The following is a 20326-nucleotide window of genomic DNA, read 5'->3' as shown; positions in this document are numbered from 1 at the left end:
CAAAGAGTTTTTTGTTTAGTTGAAGGTGATGGGGAGTGGCTGGAGAGAAGAAGGGCATTTATTGACTTAATTAGCTAGGCATTTTCACATACATAATCTTTTAAGACCTGTCAGGTGTAATTTCTCTCTCAGATGAGGGAACCATGTGTCAAAAGGTAAAATGGCTTGCTTAAGATCACATGTAGCCTGATTTAGGAAGCATGCATAAAGTTAAAATGTATTTCTGAGGTTGCAGTCTGAGTAGCTAGGGGCATTTGGTTATCATCTACAGAAATAGAGAAACCAAGAAAGGGGCTAAAATTTAAGGCAGAGGTAAGTTTTGTTTAGAACATGTTGAGTTTGAGATGACAGCATCCAGTAGAAGTGTCCAGAGGCATTGGAGTCAAGCAGGGTGGGTAAGACCAGATTTGGGAGTCTTCCTTAAAGAAAAGTTCATGAGGCTGTAAGAGAGGAAGAGACTCTAGTATAAAAGAACCAAGAGCCAGAGCGGTGTACATACCTGATTTAAGGAGGGCAAGAAGATGCAGATCTAGCAAAGGAGATGGGAGTTGTCAGAGAGGAGGAAGAACCAGAAAAGAGTTACAGAAATCAAAGAAGGAAATGTTTTCAGGACGGAAAGAGATGGTCTACAATGTCAGAAACAGAAAGGTCAGAGTTGAATGCAAGGGTCATTGGATTTGCCAATTAGGTCTTCTGTGGTCCTTGAAAACTCAGTTTTTCAAGCTGAATTCTATGGAGCAGGATCCTTGTTGGGGGGCCTATAAAACAATTGAGAGTTGAAGACTCAGAAGCTTCAGTGAGAGCAACATTTTCTGCTTTCTTGTACCTTAGCACTGCCAAGTTGAGGGATTTGGGGAAGGCATAGAGGTTTTTCTTTGCAAGGACTGCTTGGTGTTTGAAAATAGCAGTAATCAAGGTTGGACTATTTCAAATAAAGTATCCCTAGGATTGTTTTTTTTATTTCTCCAGAAGTCAACACATTTTATTCCTTTATCTGAACCAAATTGCAAAATTAAATTTCCTAACATAGATGCAAAACAATGTTAGCCTCTGTGTCTTTAAAAGGTAAAGTGTTGTTAGTTCATAAGAAATTCCTGCAATTATTTGTCAAAACAAATTAAATCCTAGTAATCCCCCCCTTGTTTTGGTAAAGATGAACTTAATTTTGGAGCAATTGCAAGATAATGAGGGAAATATAGACAGTGTACAAGCAATAAATTATCTGAAGATGGTAAAGTGGGGAAAATCATCAGTATAGTTTTCATGTAATCTGGAGAGTCTAACATTCATTATAGCCTTGTTCCTCTCTTTATTCCGATTCTCAACTGGAGGTTATTTTTAAAAGATATTAATAGTTTTGTTCTTTGGCCAGTAACAATAACAGAAAGTGCTACAGCTAGTTGAGATCTTAACGGTGCAGGAGGCTGTGCTGGGGAGCGTTTTATAAGCATCACTATATTTGATCTTCATCATGTTCCGATTAACTGGGTGTCATTATCTATTTCAAAGTGTTGAATCTGAGACACAGAGAGATAAAACAATCCATGCAAAGGTGAACTGTGTGAAACCAGGGTTTGAGCTCAGGTTTGCCTGGCTCTAAAACCAGAGTGAATCTGTGATGATCTTAGAGTTTAATTCCCAGACACTAATCTGGATTCCCTCATTAAAAAAAAAAATAATAAATAATAGTTTTGTTCTTTGGAACAAAGGACACAGAGGTTAGGCTTGACCTTACTACAAAATTCAAGCATCTTAAACTTTAGTGATCTAGAAATTTTAGTTGAAGGAGGTAAGAAAATCTGTGATCCTACAGCTATGACTTTCACACAAATTGCTTGGTTTTTCTAGTCATATTTTTTATAAAGATTTTATGTATTTATTTTTAGAGAGAAGGAAAAGAAGGGAGAAAGAAAGGGAGAGAAACACCAATGTATGGTTGCCTCTCACACACTCCCTACTAGGGACCTGGCCCATAACCCAGTCATGTTCTCTGACTGGGAATCAAACTGGTGACCCTTTGGTTTGCAGGCCAGCACTCAATCCACTGAGCCACACCAGCCAGGGTTCTAGTCATATTTTTTCATTTAGCTACTGAATACTTACAATATGTGAGGCTCCCCGGTAGGCACTGGGGAAGATGAGCAAGAATAATATGTGGTCCCTAGTGTTATGAAAATGGCCCTGGATTTGAAGTTTGAAGATGTAGTATCTATCTATAGCTGATTAACCAAGTTACCTAATAAGTCCTTTTAGTTTTTAGCTTCAGTTTCCTCATCTCCAGCTCTCAGCTTTTAATGTTCCTTCTAGTTTTAAGTTTGTGATTTTGTGAGTCCCTCTTTTTTAGGATGGTTGGTGCTATAATCTGAATGTTTGTGTATCCTAAAATTTATAGGTTGAAAAACCCTATGCCCAAGGTTATAGCTTTGGGTGGTGGGGCTGTTGGGAGGTGATTAGATCACGAAGGCAGAACTCTCACAAATGGGATTAGTGCCCTTATAAAAGAGGCCCCAGAGGGCTAGCTCCCTCCTTCCGCCCTGTGAAGACAAAGTGAGAGGTGGGCAGTCTTTGACTGGAAGAGGGTCTTCACCAGTACCCAGCCGTGCTGGCACTTTGACCTTGGACTTTCAGCCTCCACAGCCATGAGAAATATAATTCTGTTTTTTAAAAGCCATCCATTCTGAGGCATTTCGTCCAGGCTGAGGTAGCAGCCTGAACAAACTAAGTTCAGAAGTTTATTATTATTATACTTTATTTTTATTACTGTACCTCCACACAGGTTTGTAGGAAAATTTTCCTTATGAATTTACTCATGAAACCCTGACTGCTTCTTATGTGAAGGATGTGGAGGTATTAGGAATACAAATACTTATGAAACATGAAGCTCTGGAGGGGGTCTGGATAGAGTAGAAGACAAATATTTGCATTATAATGCACTCTGTGCTGTAATAAATATGGATGAGTGATAGCTATTTCAGAAATATTTATTAACAGTTTCCTCTGTGTCTTGATGGTACAACAGAATGTACTAGGCACTGGGCATACAGAGAGGAATACGGCAGAGTTGAACAGCTACCAGTTTTAGTTCTCACTTATAGATGCCATGAATATCTCGGCTTTGCATGGCACCAGATAAATTCCTTTTACTCTGAGTCCCTGGAAGCCTTGTGGATCTCTGCCAGAAGGTAGCAAAATAGGATCCTGTTCTCTGCGTTGTACTAGGTGAATGATAAGTCAAGTACTAGTTTAGCAGGTACCAACTATGTTAGGGTAAGGTGTACTGCTGAACTAGACCTCAAAATGTAATGGCCCAGAGAGAAAGAAGTTCATTTCTTGTCCACTTCATAGTCCAGGGCAGTGGTCCAGTCTTCTATCCTCTTATGGCTCAGTCATCCTGAGGGGGTGCTTGCCTTTATGTGCTGCTTAAGACTGAATTGTCACTTTCAGGTAAAAACAGATAGAAAGGGAAAGAGAGCAGGGTGAAAACAAGTGGAAGAAACATACCCAGTCTCTTAAAGGCTCTGCCTGGGTAGGGACATGTGTCACTCCACTCATTCTGCTGGAGAGAGCGCAATGTCTCAACTACCATATTTTGCCATGTATAATGCATACGCATGGTTTTGTGCACATTATACATGGGATTATTATATCCATGGCATGTAACCATTAGACACATGTATAATGTGCATCCTTATTTTTCCCTCAAAAATTTGGGCAAAAAAAGTGTGCATTATACACAACAAAATACGGTATCTTGCAAGGAAGCCTGGGAAATGTGGTACCCAGTTACCAGCATCTTGTATGTATTCTGTTACTGTGTGCAAAGAGGAGAATAGATTTTGGTGGCCAATTTCTGTATAAATGTGAAGCTGGTTTTAAAAAAAGTGTTTTTCTTTCCCTGGGCCTCTTTCCCTTGCGGAACATTTATCTTTTTTAGTCATAAGAAATATTTTTATTTTCTAAGCCTCAAGTTGGATTCAGTTAGAGAAAAGGAAGACCTGCCACTTGCCCTCAAATAACTTAAAAAGTAGCCAAGGAAATAAGACTCATATACAAATTATCTGTGTGGGGCAGAGGCTGTCTCTTATTCTCTGGTATCTCACTAGTATCTAACACAGATCTGACATGTGCTAGTTACACAAATGATTGTTTTATTTAATTACAAGCAGTATAAGTGTGTGGCTGAAAAATGGGATATGGTGTGGTTGATAGAAAGATACCAATGGACTCTGTTGGAAGATGTTATAATCAGGAACTCAGATTATTGTGGAAAGCAGCAGATAATGCAGCATGCTCCCAGATTATGTATGACTTCCCCGGTTCCCAGAGTTCCCTGTGGCCATGCAAAGCTGTGGAGTAAGATTCCGGCAGGCGTGGAAAGTAACCTCTCCCCTTCCAGGGTATTCATTCTGTCCTGGCCACCTTCACTGCCTGTCTGTTCCAGAGGCTCTGACCATATGGCTGCCTTTGGCCAAATGCAAATAACAGGTGTAAAACAGTTTTAGTAGTTCCCTGAGTAATCACTGGGAGACCAATTGGCTAATCACTGGGGTGAAGGCCAATTTTCAGAGATAACAGGCCTGGGCTCAGGCCTTTATGACATCCATTCTTTACCAGGTTAATACATACATCATTGTGAGGTCACTGTTGGCTTTGGGAAGATTTTTAATTATGACTTTTTAAACAGCTTTATTGAGATACAATTTGTATACCATAAAATTCACCTTTTAAAAATGTACAACTCATTAGTTTTCGGTACATTCACAAGGTTGTACAACCACCACCACTATCTAATTCCAAAACACTTTTGTCACCTTCGAAAAGAAACCCTGTACCCTTTAGCAGTCACTTTCCTTCCTCCTTTCTCTCTCCCCTTGACCCTAGAAAACCACGAGTCTACTTTCTGTCTCTATAGATTTGCCTTTTCTGGACACTTCATGTAAGCGGGATTGTAGGAAACTAAACTAGTATGTGTTCAAGACTAGAATTTGAACTAAATGCTCTTGTTTCCAAGTCAAGAGCTTTTTCCTGTTTTCACCTGAGCCGCCACTTTGTGGAACAAGTAGAACTTGTAACTTGAGAAACTGGTAGAATGGCTTTGCCTCCCGTTATCACTTTTTCCCTCTTTTTTTCTTCCTTTTTTATTGATTATACTGTTATAGTTGTCACAAGTTTTCCCCCTTTGCCTCCCCTCCAACGAGCATCCCCAACTCCCTCCGGCAATCACCTCTCCTTTGATCATGTCCATGGGTCATGAATATAATTCTTTGGCAACTCTCTCATACTGTTTTTAATATCCTCCTGCTTGTTCTGCAACTACCAGTTTGTACTTCTAAACCCCTTAACCCTTTCCCTCATTCTCCCAGACCTCCCTCCTGACTCTCCACTATCCCAGTGTTCTCCATATCTGTGATTCTGTTTCTGTTATGCTTGTTTGCTTAGTTTTTTAGATTCAATTATTGATAGTTCTGTATTTATTGCCATTTACTGTTCATAGTTTTGATCTTCTTTTTATTAAATAAGTTCTTTTAACATTTCATATAATAATGGTTTGGTGATGATGAACTCCTTAAGCTTTAGCTTGTCTGGGAAGCACTTTATTTGCCCTTCAATGTGAATGATAGCTTTGCTGGATAGAGTAATGTAGGTTGCAGGCTCCTGTTTTTCATCATTTTGAATTCTTCTTGCCAGTCTCTTCTAGCCTCCAAAGTTTCTAGCCTCCAAAGTTTCTTTTGAGAAATCAGCTGACAGTCTTATGAGAACTCCTTTATAGGTAATTATCTGTTTTTTCTCTTGCTGCTTTTAAGATTCTCTCTTTATCTTTAACCTTTGGCATTTTGATTATGGTGTGTCTTGGTGTGGTCCTCTTTGCATCTATCTTGTTTGGGACTCTGTGCTTCCTGGACTTGTATGTCTATTTCTTCTTTCATTATTTTTTTCAAATAGATTTCCAATTTCTTGCTCTTCCTCTTCTCCTTCTGGCACCGCTATGATGCAAATGTTGGAATGTTTGAAATTATTCCAGTGGCTGCTGACACTATCCTCATTTTTTTTGGATTCTTTTCTCTTCTTGTTGTTCTGATTGTTTGATTTTTTTTCTTCCTTATGTTCTAAATCATTGATTTGATTTTTGGCTTCATCCACTCTACTGTTGAATCCCTATAAATTTTCTTTATTTCAATTGGTGTCTCTTTCATTTCTGATTGTATCATCTTTATGTTGTTGAAGTACCCACTGAGTTCTTTGACCATCTCTATAACCATTGTTTTGAACTCTGCATCCGATAGATTGTTTATCTCCATTTTCTTTCTTTCTTTTTCTGGAATTTTAGTCTTTTTTTTGTTTGGGCCAAGTTTCTTTGTCTCCTCATTTTGGCAGCCTCCCTGTGTTTGTTTCTATGTACTAGGTAGAGCTGCTATGACTCTCTGTCTTGGTAACATGGCCTCAAATAGTGGTTGTCCTGTAGGGTCCAGTGGCACAGACTCCCGTATCTCCCAAGCTGGGTACTCAAGGTGTGCCCTTTGTGTGGGCTGAGTATACCCTCTTCTTATAGTTGAACCTTGTTTGCTGTTGGCAGGTCAATGGGGGGATTTACCCAGGCCAGTCAGCTGCAAGGACTGGCTGTGACCCCTGCCTGGCCAGAAACCCCCTCCCTCCATGGCTTGTGGAGGTGGTTGGATGATGCCCCAACATGGTTTGTAGCCATCCACTGGGTTTCCTGGGTGGTGCAGGAACTCCAACTATATTCTGTCTGAGGCCCCTTGTGTAAGCTTTAAAACAATCTGCAGATGGCTGCTGCTAGTGTGGGGCCTGGGGCACTCAGTGAGAGATACGGGGCTGGGCTCAGCTGTTGTTTGTTTGAGCTGATTTAGGAAGGTCTGAGACCTGTGCCTAGCCCAGCCCAGCCCTTCATATGGAAAAGCCACTGTTACCAGCTTGGGTAGGCCTATAAGTTGGATGGAGCAGACCCTTAGGTAATCATCAGAGAGGGGCTTACTGTGTGACCCAGGTGGATCGAGATTCAGATATGGTGCCACAACACTGTGGCTCTGTGTGGGGGAGGGCTCAGAAAAGGTACAATGTCTGCTGTCTGTGGTTCTTTCTGGGAGGAAGGTATCCCCCAGCTCTCATCCTGATGCTGGATACTTCACGTCCTCCCCATATGCCACTGGTGCCCTTCTGGGTGCTGCCCCAGTGCTGGAACCCAGAGGGAGTGAATCCAAGTCCTTGTGTAGTGTAAGGCCCTTTAAGAGGAGAGGCCTAGGATTCCACAGTGTCTTCCATTGACCCAACCCCACTGTTTTTTACTGCTAGAAGTTATGGGGACTTTTCTTTCTGGTACTGGAACCCTGGGCTGCGTGGTGTGGTGTGGGGCTGGGATCACTTGCTCTTGAGATATCCCTCCTCTTTATGTCCACCACACTTGGGATTGGGACCAGCTTGTTGTTCAATGTCTCAGCATCTCTGCATCTCCACCCTTCCATTCCTCCCACCTGTCTAGATTAACATGCTTTCTTAATTTCTTAGTTGTTGCCATGCAGCTCAATTTTCTGCTAGTTCTGAGTGATATTTGTTCTCTAGTTTAACTGTAATCTTGCAGTGGGTGTGAGTGGAGGCGAGCCACATTTACCTGTACCTCCATCTTGACCAGAACTCCCCCCATTATGACTTTTTAAATTTGTTTCCCTGGTCACTTTTCCCAGTGGTTCTTTAATCATGAAAAATGCTTCTCCTTTGAAACTTCCTCTTGTCCTCACGAGTGCTGATGTGTCAGTTGCTTGAATTTTCATGATTGGTTTCTTCCACTCCCAGAGCAGGGCTTTGGCATGGCTTTCACACATCCAGGCCTCTGGACATTGAGGAATGAGGGTAGTTTTCTCCTCTTGTGCTTGTGTCTAAGTTAGATCTTAGCCTCCTTCCTTTTGTTTCAGCATCCTGTTGCAGCAGTCATTTCATAAAGCTGTCTGAACGTAGAAAGCCTAGTCTACCAACTGCTCCACTTCCTTCTTCTGCCCTCTAGGCTTAATTGCACCTTTTTGTAATAACATTTTCTCATCAAGATTATCTTTGATGACCTTGCTTCACTTAGATGAAAATATTCTCATGTGGCTGCTATTGACTATTAGCATGTGTAACCACTGAAACATAGTTAATCATTTTAGAGAAGAGACCAGATTTCTCCACATCTGAGTTTGTGTTCAGAATCAATTCTTCTTTCCTTCTCCTGACTTGGATTACTCTGAAGCCTCTGAGGCCTCCCAGGGCATTGCACAGTACACGTTCGGCGTAATAGATTGGCAGGTAACACAGGTGTAACACATTTTGTCTCTGTGACTCAGACACCCCCCGGGGTTTGCTGAGCAGCTCTGTGCAGAGCCTGTTTGGGCTGGGCTCAGTTGTGGGACAAGTTCGCTGTCCTCAAGGAGCTTACTGTTCTCTGACTGGGTGGATATGAATGTCTGTCCTGAAAACACTCTAAAATGTTATGTTCAGTTTTATGTATAAACCATTATCAGAGACAATGGGAGATGGCTTCCTGGAAAGAAAGGTTCAGAATAGGGACCTGAAGCCTGGCGAGGAGGGAGTAGCACACCACTTTGGAGTTAACTAATTCTGACTTTAGATTCCAGCTCTGCTTACTCTTATATGACCTTAGGCAAGTGAGTTAAACCTTTAAATGGGAGAACACGCTGTTAGGAGAACTCAAACCTTGTATAGTTCTTGGCAAAGTAGAAGTTTAATAAATAATGTTTCCCTTTCAGGTTAAAGATGAGAAAGAAGAAAAAAATAGAGAAAAAACTTATATTTGGGAGGCAGTGGAAGAGCAACATGCTGAGAGGTTAGGGTAGGGGACTCTAAAGGCTTTTGGAAGGTGTAGTGTCTGTTTTTATTTTTTAAGCAATGTTGTTTATCTTTTTCCAGAAAAAAATGTGCACTGGATCTTCTATTTGTCCCTAAAGACCACTGACTCTGACTGTCACTGTTGAGCTGGTTTGTCTGTCACTCTTTGGCTGTCTGGGTCCCAGCTGTGCCTGTCTAATCATGTTTCTCTCATATCCAGGAGTGCTCCTACCCCAGCTCATTGCTGTCCTGCTGTTGGAACACTACATAACACCAATACACTTGAGGCTTTCAAGGCTGCAGATAAGAAGCTACTTTTGGAACAAGCAGCAAATGAGGTTAGCTGGGAAAGCATAATGTATTCATTGTATTTTCCATGGCCCCACAGGCATGGTGTTCCTGATCAGGTACAGACATCTGTGTGTCATAGAAACTAGTATATAGTTGGTACTCAAGTTGGCTTCTGGTTGGTGGGCAGGTCAGGGAGAAGACACTGAGACACTCACCTGGGTTTAGGCCAGAATATGGGGCAGTATATGAAAAGCTTTGTTGCTGGTCTCCAATTAAAACATTTTGAAACAGCTTGACCTCTGTCTAAGAGTTCTGTTTCTATGTCTGAATGTGTTTGGGTCTCTGTTCTTTGTGCCCTTGGAAGAGGCTTTCCAATCCCAAGCACTGTAGTCTTGTCAGAGATGATTGTGTAGTCTCTCTAGTATATTCAGGGCTAAATCTAAACTCTTCTGCCTGATTTACAAGGCCCCTCATAGCCTGGCCTCTGTGGCCCTTATGTCCTGTCGCTCTTGCCCTCACCTTCTCTGACCAGGTCACCGTAAATCACTTCTTACTCCTTTCTTCATCTACTTTTTTTCTCCCTCTTTCCTCTGGGCACGTTGTTCTCTCTGTGTGGAATGTCTTTCCCTTACTTCTTCACATCTGAGTTAGTGTGAGAACTTGAAATAGGGGGAAAATTTATTCTAATACCCTCTAACCCACTTAATCAAGTGGACTTCACACTTGTCTTAAAAAAAGCAGAAGAGTCTTATTTATGTGGGTGCCATGATCAGAGAAGGAAGTTTCCTACCTTTGGTCTTGAAGAAGGAGTCCCTTAATGTCCCTCATGATGGATAGAGCACATGACTCCAGTGATGACGGTTGTTTTTCTTGGCCTGCAGCTTAACTGCTTCTGGGCTCCTGCTTTGGCTGCACATTTAAAAGGACATCTCTGGAGTTGGGTCAGGTCTTAACCTGTCATGGAAAAAGCAGTTTTCCCCCCACAGGAATCCTCACTCCTTGCCCAGGGCTCAGCTTACCTGAAGCGAGGGCCTCCCTTCTTCAGTGGTCTAGATCTTCCACAGTTATTATTTCAATAGCAGGAACTTCTCTTTGCTTATTTCCTTCTTCCACCTATTTGTGAGGATTGGTTCTTATTGGCACAGTAGGAACCATTTGTTTGTCTTGCTTAGTGGCACAATGTTTAGCAATTAATCTTAGCTACTAAACATTTTATGACCAGCAGCTGCTGATCCGCACCAGCTTCTGCTTCTAGTCACAGTACTTGCTGCATATTCATAAATTGAAAGTTCATTCTCTTTCCTTCATCTCTCAGTATGAGATAATCCCAAATAAGACTTTAAGAAATCCCTTCTATATAGTTCCAGTTACTGCTTCCCAGAAGCCCTCCCTGACTCTTTTCTTTCCCATCTCCCAGCCCAGTTTGGTGTTCTCCCAGAACTTTTACATCTTTCTGTGGTAGCACGTCCTACTTGGTGGTGTGCTTGGCCATTTATTCTTGTATTTCTCACTAGACTATAGGCTTCTTGAGGGTAGGGAGTGTGGGGTGTTTTTTTTTGTTTGTTTTTTGTTTTTTGTAACCTTCCTATGCCTGGTATGCACTAGGAAACAAGTAAATGTTTGTTGAAGGAAAAAAACAAAGGCATGCTAATGGTCTAATTGCCTCCCCTGATGCTGAGTCCCACTGAGAGGAGGCCTCTGGGTTCTCTCATTTTCCTCAGCTAGGTAGGAGAGTGTGGCTGGTGCAGAGGAGTGGGAAGTGGGCAGAATGAGATAATGACCCACTTCATTGCCTGGGATGAGTGGTGCCTGGCCTGTGGGAAAGAAGGGTTTGGTGCTGTACAACTTTGGGCCTTGCTCGAGTGTGAGAAGCTCAGAGATCCCTGATAACCGACCTTGACATTTTCTTTTCTTCTGACAGATATGGGAATCCATAAAATCAGGCGCTGCTCTTGAAAACCCCATCCTCCTCAACAAATTCCTCCTTTTGACATTTGCAGTAAGTAAATAGACTCTGTGTCACACTTAGATTGCTCAAATGTCCCGGGCAAGCCCAGAGTGCCAATAGAACAGTCTGCTCTCTCCTCCTTGAAGCTTTTACCTTGTGTCATTCAAGTCATGGCTATTAAATAAGCATTCATTTCAAGAGTAGCGCAATAGCATTGGCCCTTATTACCAATGCAAAATTAATTTATTCCTACTGATCATACTGGTGTAGTCATAGTTCTGTTAATAATTGCATGGTTTATATAGCACACTCATCAAACTCCTGTCATTCAGGACACAAAAGAGTCTGATTCAGGGAGTAGGAGTTTGGTGTTGCTAATGACTTTGTTAAATACAGTCCGTCAACATAAGGAAAAGGTGGTACCTCAGGGACCCCGGCCATTCCCAAGCAGCTCTGCACTAGAGGAGATGGCACTACATTGCTTGTCCACAATATTGCATTGTTTATTTGAAGAATGAAAATGTTTAAAATAAGTGAGATCTAATTATAATGAATATTGAGGATAGCTTTGAAGAGGAAAAGAAATCACATTAAGGTAACATCTGCTGCCTAGGAAACTAAGGGAAAGAAACTGGTCTCAGTGAGGGTAAGGATGGGGTAAGTGCTAAGGGCTGATTATAGAGATACCAGCTACACGTACACACACAGATATGTGTATTATACATATATATGCACAGATATACCTTGGAAATATTGCAGGTTTGCTTCTACAATAAACGAGTCATAATCTTTTTGCTGGTAGAGGGTCTTGCCTTCAATTTGTAAAAATGCAATATCTATGAAGCACAATAAAGCAAAGTTCAATAAAATGTATGTTTTATATGTATGCATATCTATATATTGACATATAAAACTAATTCTTCCTCTCTAATGAAGCATGACTATAAAATATTCTATCAAGTGTATATTCTAAGACTCCTATATGACTAGATTGTTTCCAATACTGTTGAAAAAATTGCTGCAGTGAATAACACTAGCCATACTAATTTTTCCCCTGTTCATCTTATTCCTTTAGAATAAGGTCTTTGGAGGGGATATATAAACATATTGATATTAGTATATACTTATTGTGTGTTATTTCACTATAGCTTCATCAGCTTTGGGTGTTAATTCTCTTTCTCATATTTTTCTTTTGTTTTTATTTATTTACTTATTTATTTACTTTTACCATGTTATAAGTCTTGCTTTTCTCCCTCCCCCACAAATGAATCTTCCATTTCTTCTGAAAGCATCCTCTCTGATTTACTAAGGGAATGATAAAAATCCAACCACAGGCTGGTTATCTAAAAGGAGCACAGTTCTAACAGGATAGAAAATAGACATGGAGGTAGATATATACACATGCTGCTTCATGTGTAATACTGGAGGGACAGAAAATTTTAAAATTCTTCATGGGATTACTAGGTGCAATTTGGCATTGATAATTTGCCTGTAAACTGAGTAATTTTGTAGGTTTGCTACTGGAATAGATATAAATAGTGCTGGTTAAAGATTTCTGGTTTTGTTACTCTAACATCAATACATTTTCTATACCAAGAATTCTAGTTAGTGGAATATAACCAGTGGAATCTAAAAAATAACATTAACTCTTAAGGTTTTAAGGCATTTTCCAGAGTCAGTATGTGTGGTGGCCTGTTGCCCTTTTACTGAGCATTCTTAACCTGCCTTTAAAAGTCTTTCTTTTACAATCTTCAGGCACAAAGGGCTTTATGTTTAATTTAATTGAGGCCTTTTGTATCCTGAAAAGAATCCTAAGAAATTCAAACCTTTAGACTTTTGAGAATCACCTGATAAAGCTTCTTAGAAATTGTGAAGTCCTTCATCTTGAATTGTTTAACCTTTTACTAAAGATCAGTTATGACAAATCATTTAAGTACAAAAAAGAGAAAATAATCTCTGGAGGTGTTTTTGCTTTTTTTCTTCTGCTCTTTTTAGGACTCAAAGAAACAGACCCTTCATTCATTTCATTTTTGCAGTTTGTTTTGCTATTGTCAAGAGAATTTATCCCTAGTTGGTCAATTTCTGGCAAAATTAAAGAGTGCAGAAACTGTAGTTACTAGACTTTCTCATCTGGCTATGTGTTTATATGTAAGTTTATATTTTAAAAAGTCATCCAGTATGATTTCATTTATATGAAAAGTTCAGAAAAGCAAATCCAGAGAGACAAAATAGATTAGTGTTTTCAGTGGATGGGGAGAGGGGGAAATGGGGGTTTTCTGTTAATGCAGCAGTTTTCAGCCTTTTTAGCTCATGGCACACATAAAGTAATTACTGAAATTCTACAGCACATCAAAAAACATGTGTTTTTTGCCGATCTGACAGAAAAATAGGTATAATTTTTATTCATTTACACCAGACAACTGTTGTGTTGGCTGTTGTCATTTTTTTTATTAGACAATTTGAGAGAAAAGAGATCAGTGCCTCTGATTAAATTGTTAGGTTTTGCATGTTTTAAAAATTCTTGAGGCACACCAGTCAAAAATCACTGTGCTCATGATATTTATTTATTTATTCATTTATTTATTTTTGTGGGAGGGTGTGAAAATGTTCTAGAATTGGTGATAATGGTAGTACAACCTTGTCAATATCCTAAATAAACCACTCAATTATATACTTTATCATTGTAAATTTTATGGTATGTGAATTATATATCAATAAAAAAGCTATGGAGCAACCATCCACTCTTAATTTGTAGCAAGATTCAAGAAGAAATATTAATTAGCCAAATAAACTGCACTGTGTTCAATGGTAACAAACTGGCAGGTAAGCTGTCAAATAGCTGGGTAACTGGGATCCTACATGAGGGATTTAGGCCACAAACGCTGCAAGAGTTCAGAGGCAAGAGCATTCAGCCTGAGTGGAAACAGCATCTAGGACAGCTTCGCAGTCCTTTCTCCTGTGTCGTTGTGTGCCCTGGTGGGGGAACAGTCGTACTCGGGAAGCTATAATCTCTTCTGTTATCGAAGTTCCTTAGTTCTTAGAACCTCTTCTGTGAGTACTCAGTTTATCTCTGCTTCCTGCAGAAAGTGATCTGCCCAAGGACTGGCACTGGGTTTTATTCATCTTATTGTCCGTATCTAATGTTTTGCCTTGTACACAGCAAGTACTTCATAGCTGTTGACTTGAATTTCACCAATAAGGTATTTATTTTCTTTTTTTTTTGTTTTTATTTTATTGTTTTATTATTTTTTTTACTCTTTTTTAAAATTGTTGTTCAAGTATAGTTAGTTGTCTCCATTTTCCTGCCACCACTTTTCCCCACCCCACCCCTACCTCCCACCCTCAATCCTTCCCCCCTTTGGCTTTGTCCATGGGTCCTTTATACATGTTCCTTGACAATTTTTCCTCTTTTTTCCCTGTTACCACTTTCCTCTTCCCCTCTGGTTACTACTGTCAGTCTGTTCTTTATTTCAATGTCTCTGGTTATATTTTGCTTGCTTGTTTGTTAGTATTTCTGAAAGCAACATTATCTCAGCACATGTAGATTGTGTTCACATGTAGGACAGCTTCATAATAATTTGCTTATATAATTTGATTATAAAGAGAATGGTAACTATGTTTGCAGGTCATGTCTCCACAGATGGAACCTCAAGTGTGTTTGGTATCATGAACAAAAGATTAAGTTTTGGAAGCAGTGTTCTGATCCCCTCTCTGTCACTTACTATCTTTGTTTTGTTCAAGTTCTTTAACCTTCTGTAAGCTTTAGTTTTTTGTCTACAAAGTAGAATGATAATAGTTAACCTCCCAGCATGGTTTTGTGCATTAAACAGCGATGACAATGATGTCAACTACTACTGAACACTTTCTGTTAATGCGGGGTCAAAAATATATATTATGTTTATCATATAGTGTGGCATGTGAGAGTGTTTTGGGATAGTGACAGAAATTCAATATCCATCATGAGTTCTGTTGGAGATGAGAATTTCTGACAAGCTGGTCATATCTATGTGCATCGGTTTTTCTGTCTTACATGGCTACGGGAAGTTACATTACTAGATGCATTTCAGCTTAGTCATTAATGCTATGTTGATATCCTATACTATATTCTTTCTTTTAGGATCTGAAGAAGTACCACTTCTACTATTGGTTTTGCTCCCCCGCTCTCTGCCTTCCAGAGAGTATACCCCTCATTCAAGGGCCAGTGGGCTTGGATCGAAGGTTTTCACCAAAACAGGTATCAACAAATAAAGCAAAATGCAGGTACAATTGGGTTTAACATGCAAGCTTAGTTTATCTAGTACATTCTAAAGATAAATAGGCATTTGTCTGAATGAAGAGGTGGTCACTATGAAATCTTCTAAAACTGGTACTAGGAGCAGATTTATTTATAAAATGTTTGTAAAATCATTTTGAAGATGTAGTAAGCAATACTTCTCCAAGTTTTCAGTGACATTTGGAAAAGTCCTAAACCAGTAGGGAGGAATTACAGGGATATTTTTAAAAGACTAAGAATTTGCTAAAATGTGGTGTTCACTTTCAGTGCGGGGGAGGATCATAAGGCAATATGCTTTGGGATGAGAATCTCTGAAACCAAATAGAAGACATTCTCTTTCCCTCAAGCCAAGTTGCAGAACTTCTGCATCAAGAATGGTACATGTAGAACTAGTCCCGAAGTTTAAGGAAGATAAGGTTATTAGAGATGGTCCCGAGAAGTGCAATGAAAATAATCAGGCTTGTAGAAGACAGACCCTAAACCTAAGAATTCTGACTGTTGTTGGGAAAAATTGAGTGGTGAGATAATTTGAATTCATGAAGCTCATTGGACGCTAAAATTCTGAAATCTAAAGTTAGGAAGCAGCCCTTACTGATGGAAAAAAAAGATGATTTTACTAAGAAAAATCAAAGGTTGTGGTTTTGTGGAACAAAATTCCCAAGAAGAAATATAAGTTGGGGAACAGGCTTATGCATGTGGATTAACTGCTGATGGTGTGAGGCTTCTTTTCAAGGGAGCAAAAGTGTTTTCAAATCACCATGGTTATGGTTCTCCTGTGAACATGCTAAAAACAGCATTGACTTGTGCACAGTAACTGGGTCAGTTGTTGGTAGGTGAGTATGTCTCAATAAAGCTGTTCAAGATTATGGAAAGGCTCAGGGTAAGAGTCATTGATGGCAGATTCATGCCTGGTTATCCTAGAAGAGAAATAACATTTGGTTACCTCTCTCAACCTTTGTGGTTCACATCTTAGAGAACCACTGTACTGTACCATAAAATGTCCCTTTCTGCTCCTAAAACACACTACCATGCATGTGAAAAATGTTATGTAAAAGTGAAGTGGTATTGTTTGGGGCACTTTTTAGCTGCAAAAGAGTAACAGAGGTCTGATCAGTCATTTCCAGTCCTCTGGCTTGAAATTACCTTTTATTTTATGTTAATTTTTAGCTTAGAGCCAGATATGTAATTATCTGGAGAATAACTCAGTGTTTCCTACTTTCAGATTCAAGCCCTCGAGTGCGCATATGATGATCTCTGTCAAGCTGAAGGAGTCCCAGCGCTACCTTACTTCTTAATCAAATATGATGAGAACATGGTGCTGGTTTCCTTGCTTAAACACTGCAGTGATTTCTTCCAAGATCAAAGGGTAAAGGTCAGAGAAACTTTGAGCATCATTTTTTTATCCAGTTAAAAAAAATTCGATGTTCATGTTATGATGGACCACAGCAAAATTCAAACTCATGTAGATTTTTCTAGCCTTCCAAAGACTGTTTCAGAACATTTCATTATCTTCACCCTCTCCCACCCTGCAGTTCCCAGATCGGCTCCTGTTTTAGATTTCTCTAGCTCTGTTGCACCTCAGAGTAATTTTGGATTCCTTGCTTCCCATTAGTGATGAAGTTATTTCAGATTTCCTTCCCAATACATTTTGTATCTATGTTTAATTTATTCCCAGAGCTACATCTGTAGTTCAGGCCCTGTTTATCTCACCCTCAGACAGGTGGAGTCTTCTTGCTTTCTTCTGGCACACCACTATTAAAGAAGAGCCTCAAACTGCCCACGTCCACTCCATCATGTGTTGATCAAGAGTTAATGGTGTCCTCCTTCTGGCTCCAAGCTACCTTTCCTGCCTTGTCTTCCACCTTTTCCCTCTTAAGCCATTTTTCCAACTGAGCTTGTCTGTTTTTCATGAGACAGTGCCCCTAATCAAACATACCTAGAAGTTTTTCTGTGTATCTCTTTTTCTTCACATTGTATCGTCTTCCCAAAACTTATTCTACCTGTGAAAATCCCAAGAAACTCTCTTTTTATTGAAATCCTACCTCCACTGTGAAGCCTTCTCTTGGTGGGGTCATGTGGCACTTATTATCCAATCCTCATTTTCTATACAACTCCCTTGTACAAATTATTTTTGCTGCCATATTCATCTGTAAGCTCCTAGAGGGAGGAACTGTGTCTACATAGTGTCTAGCTATGTGTCTAGTATCTTAGGCACTCAATAAAATTTTTGAATGAATAAAAGAGTACTGTAAGTGTCCTTCAGAAGCAATGAAATATATAATAAGCTGCCTTACCGATACACAAAATTGTGAATCAAAAATGAAAAATTGATTAGTATTATGAATTTGAAACCAACTGGATAATTTCAATAGCCATATTGATCTATCTGAACTGAGAGAAGAAAGACCTCTAACTGATAGCCTGATTATTCCTTAGTCTGAACTTAAGACCCCTTTTACTTTATTGATTGATTGATTGATTGATTGATTGTTGTTCAAGTACAGTTTTCTGCCTTTTACCCCCATCCCAACCACCCCCTCAGCCCTCCCCACCTCCCTCGAGTTTCCACCGCCCCCCCCTTGTTATTGTCCATGTGTCCCTTATATTTGTTCCTGCAAACCCTTCCCCTTTTCCCCTGAAATTCTTACCCCTTTCCCCTCTGGTCACTGTCAGCCTGTTCTCAATTTCAGTGTCTTTGGTTATATTTTGCTTGTTTGTTTTGTTGATTAGGTTCTTGTTAAAGGTGAGATCATATGGTATTTGTCTTTCACCTCTTGGCTTATTTCGCTTAGCATAATGCACTTTAAGTATACCCTTTTTCAGAGGAAGCCCTTTTTAAATTGATGGCTGAGGATTGAAGTTTTATTAAAATTCTTTTCTTCCCCCCCCAGGCAATTTCACAGAACGTAGGTAAATTAGTAGCAACAAGAACAACCATTAATAATTTAAAGTCCAGTCTAAACTAAGGTCCTATTGTGATAGCAGGCAGGATTAAGTGGCCTGTGTTTGAAAGCAAGCAACCGTAGTTCAGATTGTGTGTGGTAAATAAGAGGTTCTTCCTCAAAGTGCACCTCTACCAAAATATTGACAACTTGCAGAGCACTTTACAATTTAAAGGGGGCTTTAACACACTTGATCTTGTAACAACTTTGTGAAATAGGTGTTATTAGTATCTGCATTTTCTATTTAGTGAAAATGAGACTCAAAGTCACACGGCCCAATGGTCTGATTCCAAAGCTTGCGTACTTTCTTCCATTTTATTTTCTCATCATTTGATTGGAGATTGACCTTTGGAATCAAATAGGTCTGGATTTGACACCCAGCTTTGCCACTTGGTAGCTCAATGACTTTGGGGAGGTTGTATGATCTTTCTTTGCTTTAGTCTATCTGTCAAATAGTGGTAATACTACCTCCTACAGGTTTTGTGAAGATTAGACATGATAATGTGGCTAAAATGCCCAGTGCATAGCAGGTACTTAATATGCATCCACTTTCTTCTTCAAAGCAGCAGCATCATTTTAAGGACTGAACAAATCTCTGGAGTCTCCTTTGAAGTGCTCTGGGTGAGTGTACCAGTGCTTTGACCTGAGACCAGTCACTTGCCAAGTTCAGGCATAGAGTCCTTCACTGGGTTAGGGTTGCATCTCAGGAAAGCTTGGATTAGCATGTACATTATCTCAGAACCTGAGATCTTCTAGGGAGATGAGATGTTTACTTCTGGAAAGTTAACTAGAAATTCAGGGAGCAGAAGAAAACTGCCAATGAAATGATATGGATGATACTTTGGACAGGATATATGCCCTGAACAATCTAGAAAGGTCCATCAGAAACTGCAGATGGGTGGTCTGATGGAAGTTTCATGGTCTCCTGGCCAATTTCCCCACCTGTGGTTCTGAATGTCCCATCCATCCCCTACAGTGCTGCCCAACTGCATTTTCTACATGTTAATTTGGTCATGTCATTCTTCTACTTAAAGCCTTTCTACGGTTCCTGTTGGCTGCAGGATAAAGTTAAAACAAATAAGCTTGGCATTCGGGGCCTCTTCAAACCAGTTCTTGCCCATCACTCTAGCTTCATCTCCCAATATTCCCTCAAGTTGCATCCTATGTTCTGGCTACAACTATGCCCTCCAAATGCACCATCTTCCCCTAACCATGTGCCTTTAGACATGCCTTTCTCTCTGTCTTTCTTCCTTCACCTGGCTAGGACCTCACCCCGCTTTCTGGTTCATCATTCCTGGGAAGCACCGGCTGATTCCTTGCACTATTTGATCGTCATCTTCAGGGCTGGGATAGCAGCCTCTCTCCTAACACTGATTGAGCTTCAGTATCACTATTGGTTTGCTTATCTACCTGCTCCCTCTCCCCAACCAACCTGTGAACAACTGCAGCACAGAAATCATGTTTGACCCCACACTGTGTTCTCAACATTTAGTGGAATGCCAGACACTTAATGGACACCTGGTGTGTGAATGTTGAGAGGAGGGAGAAACCATTGTGGACTGATCAAATCACAAACGGCTTCAGGGAAAGTAGAGTACTGTGAAATCTAAACATAACTTCACTTGAAGTCTTTCCTGCTTTTATTGTATTAATTTAGTTTACTCTTTCACGTAATTCCAGGTTCTCTTCAGTGTTTCTAATTCATGAAATGTTCCTAAAGGCTTTAGCACTCTTCTCCAAAACACAGGCATTTTTTTTCAATGTGAACTCCTGCAGTTGTGCTCTGGCTTTGCGTTTTACTCTCTCCTCTGCCTCCTGCTCTTACAAGTACTTTGAAGCCACTGGGGAAGCCACTGTTCCTCTGTGAGCCTTGGTGTCTTCACATGTAAGGTGGAGAAATGTCAGCATCCCTCCAAGTTTCTCTCTTTTCAGTCTGTTGTCTTTGCTGGGGGATCTTATTGTGTCCGTGATGCCTGTGACCACTTCCTCTGCTATGAACCTCCCTCTGGACCCCAGACCACATTATCCAACTGT

At 40.1% G+C, this 20326-nt stretch overlaps 1 protein-coding gene across 10 annotated transcripts in view; it reads left to right on the top strand.

Moving 5' to 3' along the window:
- The window catches only part of ATG7 (autophagy related 7), a 379417-nt gene that overhangs the window by 128419 nt on the left and 230672 nt on the right, over positions 1-20326 (top strand). For 9 of the 10 annotated variants that reach the window (XM_045832074.1, XM_045832075.1, XM_045832076.1 and 6 more), the window contains 4 exons: positions 9059-9176; positions 11051-11128; positions 15195-15311; positions 16573-16722. In XM_045832074.1, the coding sequence (XP_045688030.1) occupies positions 9059-9176; positions 11051-11128; positions 15195-15311; positions 16573-16722 (463 nt within the window). The remainder of the gene's footprint in view (positions 1-9058; positions 9177-11050; positions 11129-15194; positions 15312-16572; positions 16723-20326) is intronic. The other variant, XM_045832080.1, reaches the window with a different exon arrangement.

Source organism: Phyllostomus hastatus, unplaced genomic scaffold (assembly GCF_019186645.2).
Source record: "Phyllostomus hastatus isolate PE091 unplaced genomic scaffold, TTU_PhHast_1.1 phas_contig_16, whole genome shotgun sequence".
In the NCBI taxonomy this organism is placed as follows: Eukaryota; Metazoa; Chordata; class Mammalia; order Chiroptera; family Phyllostomidae; genus Phyllostomus; species Phyllostomus hastatus.
Note: the sequence above shows the minus strand (reverse complement) of the source record. Positions and strands in the feature narration are given on the sequence as shown.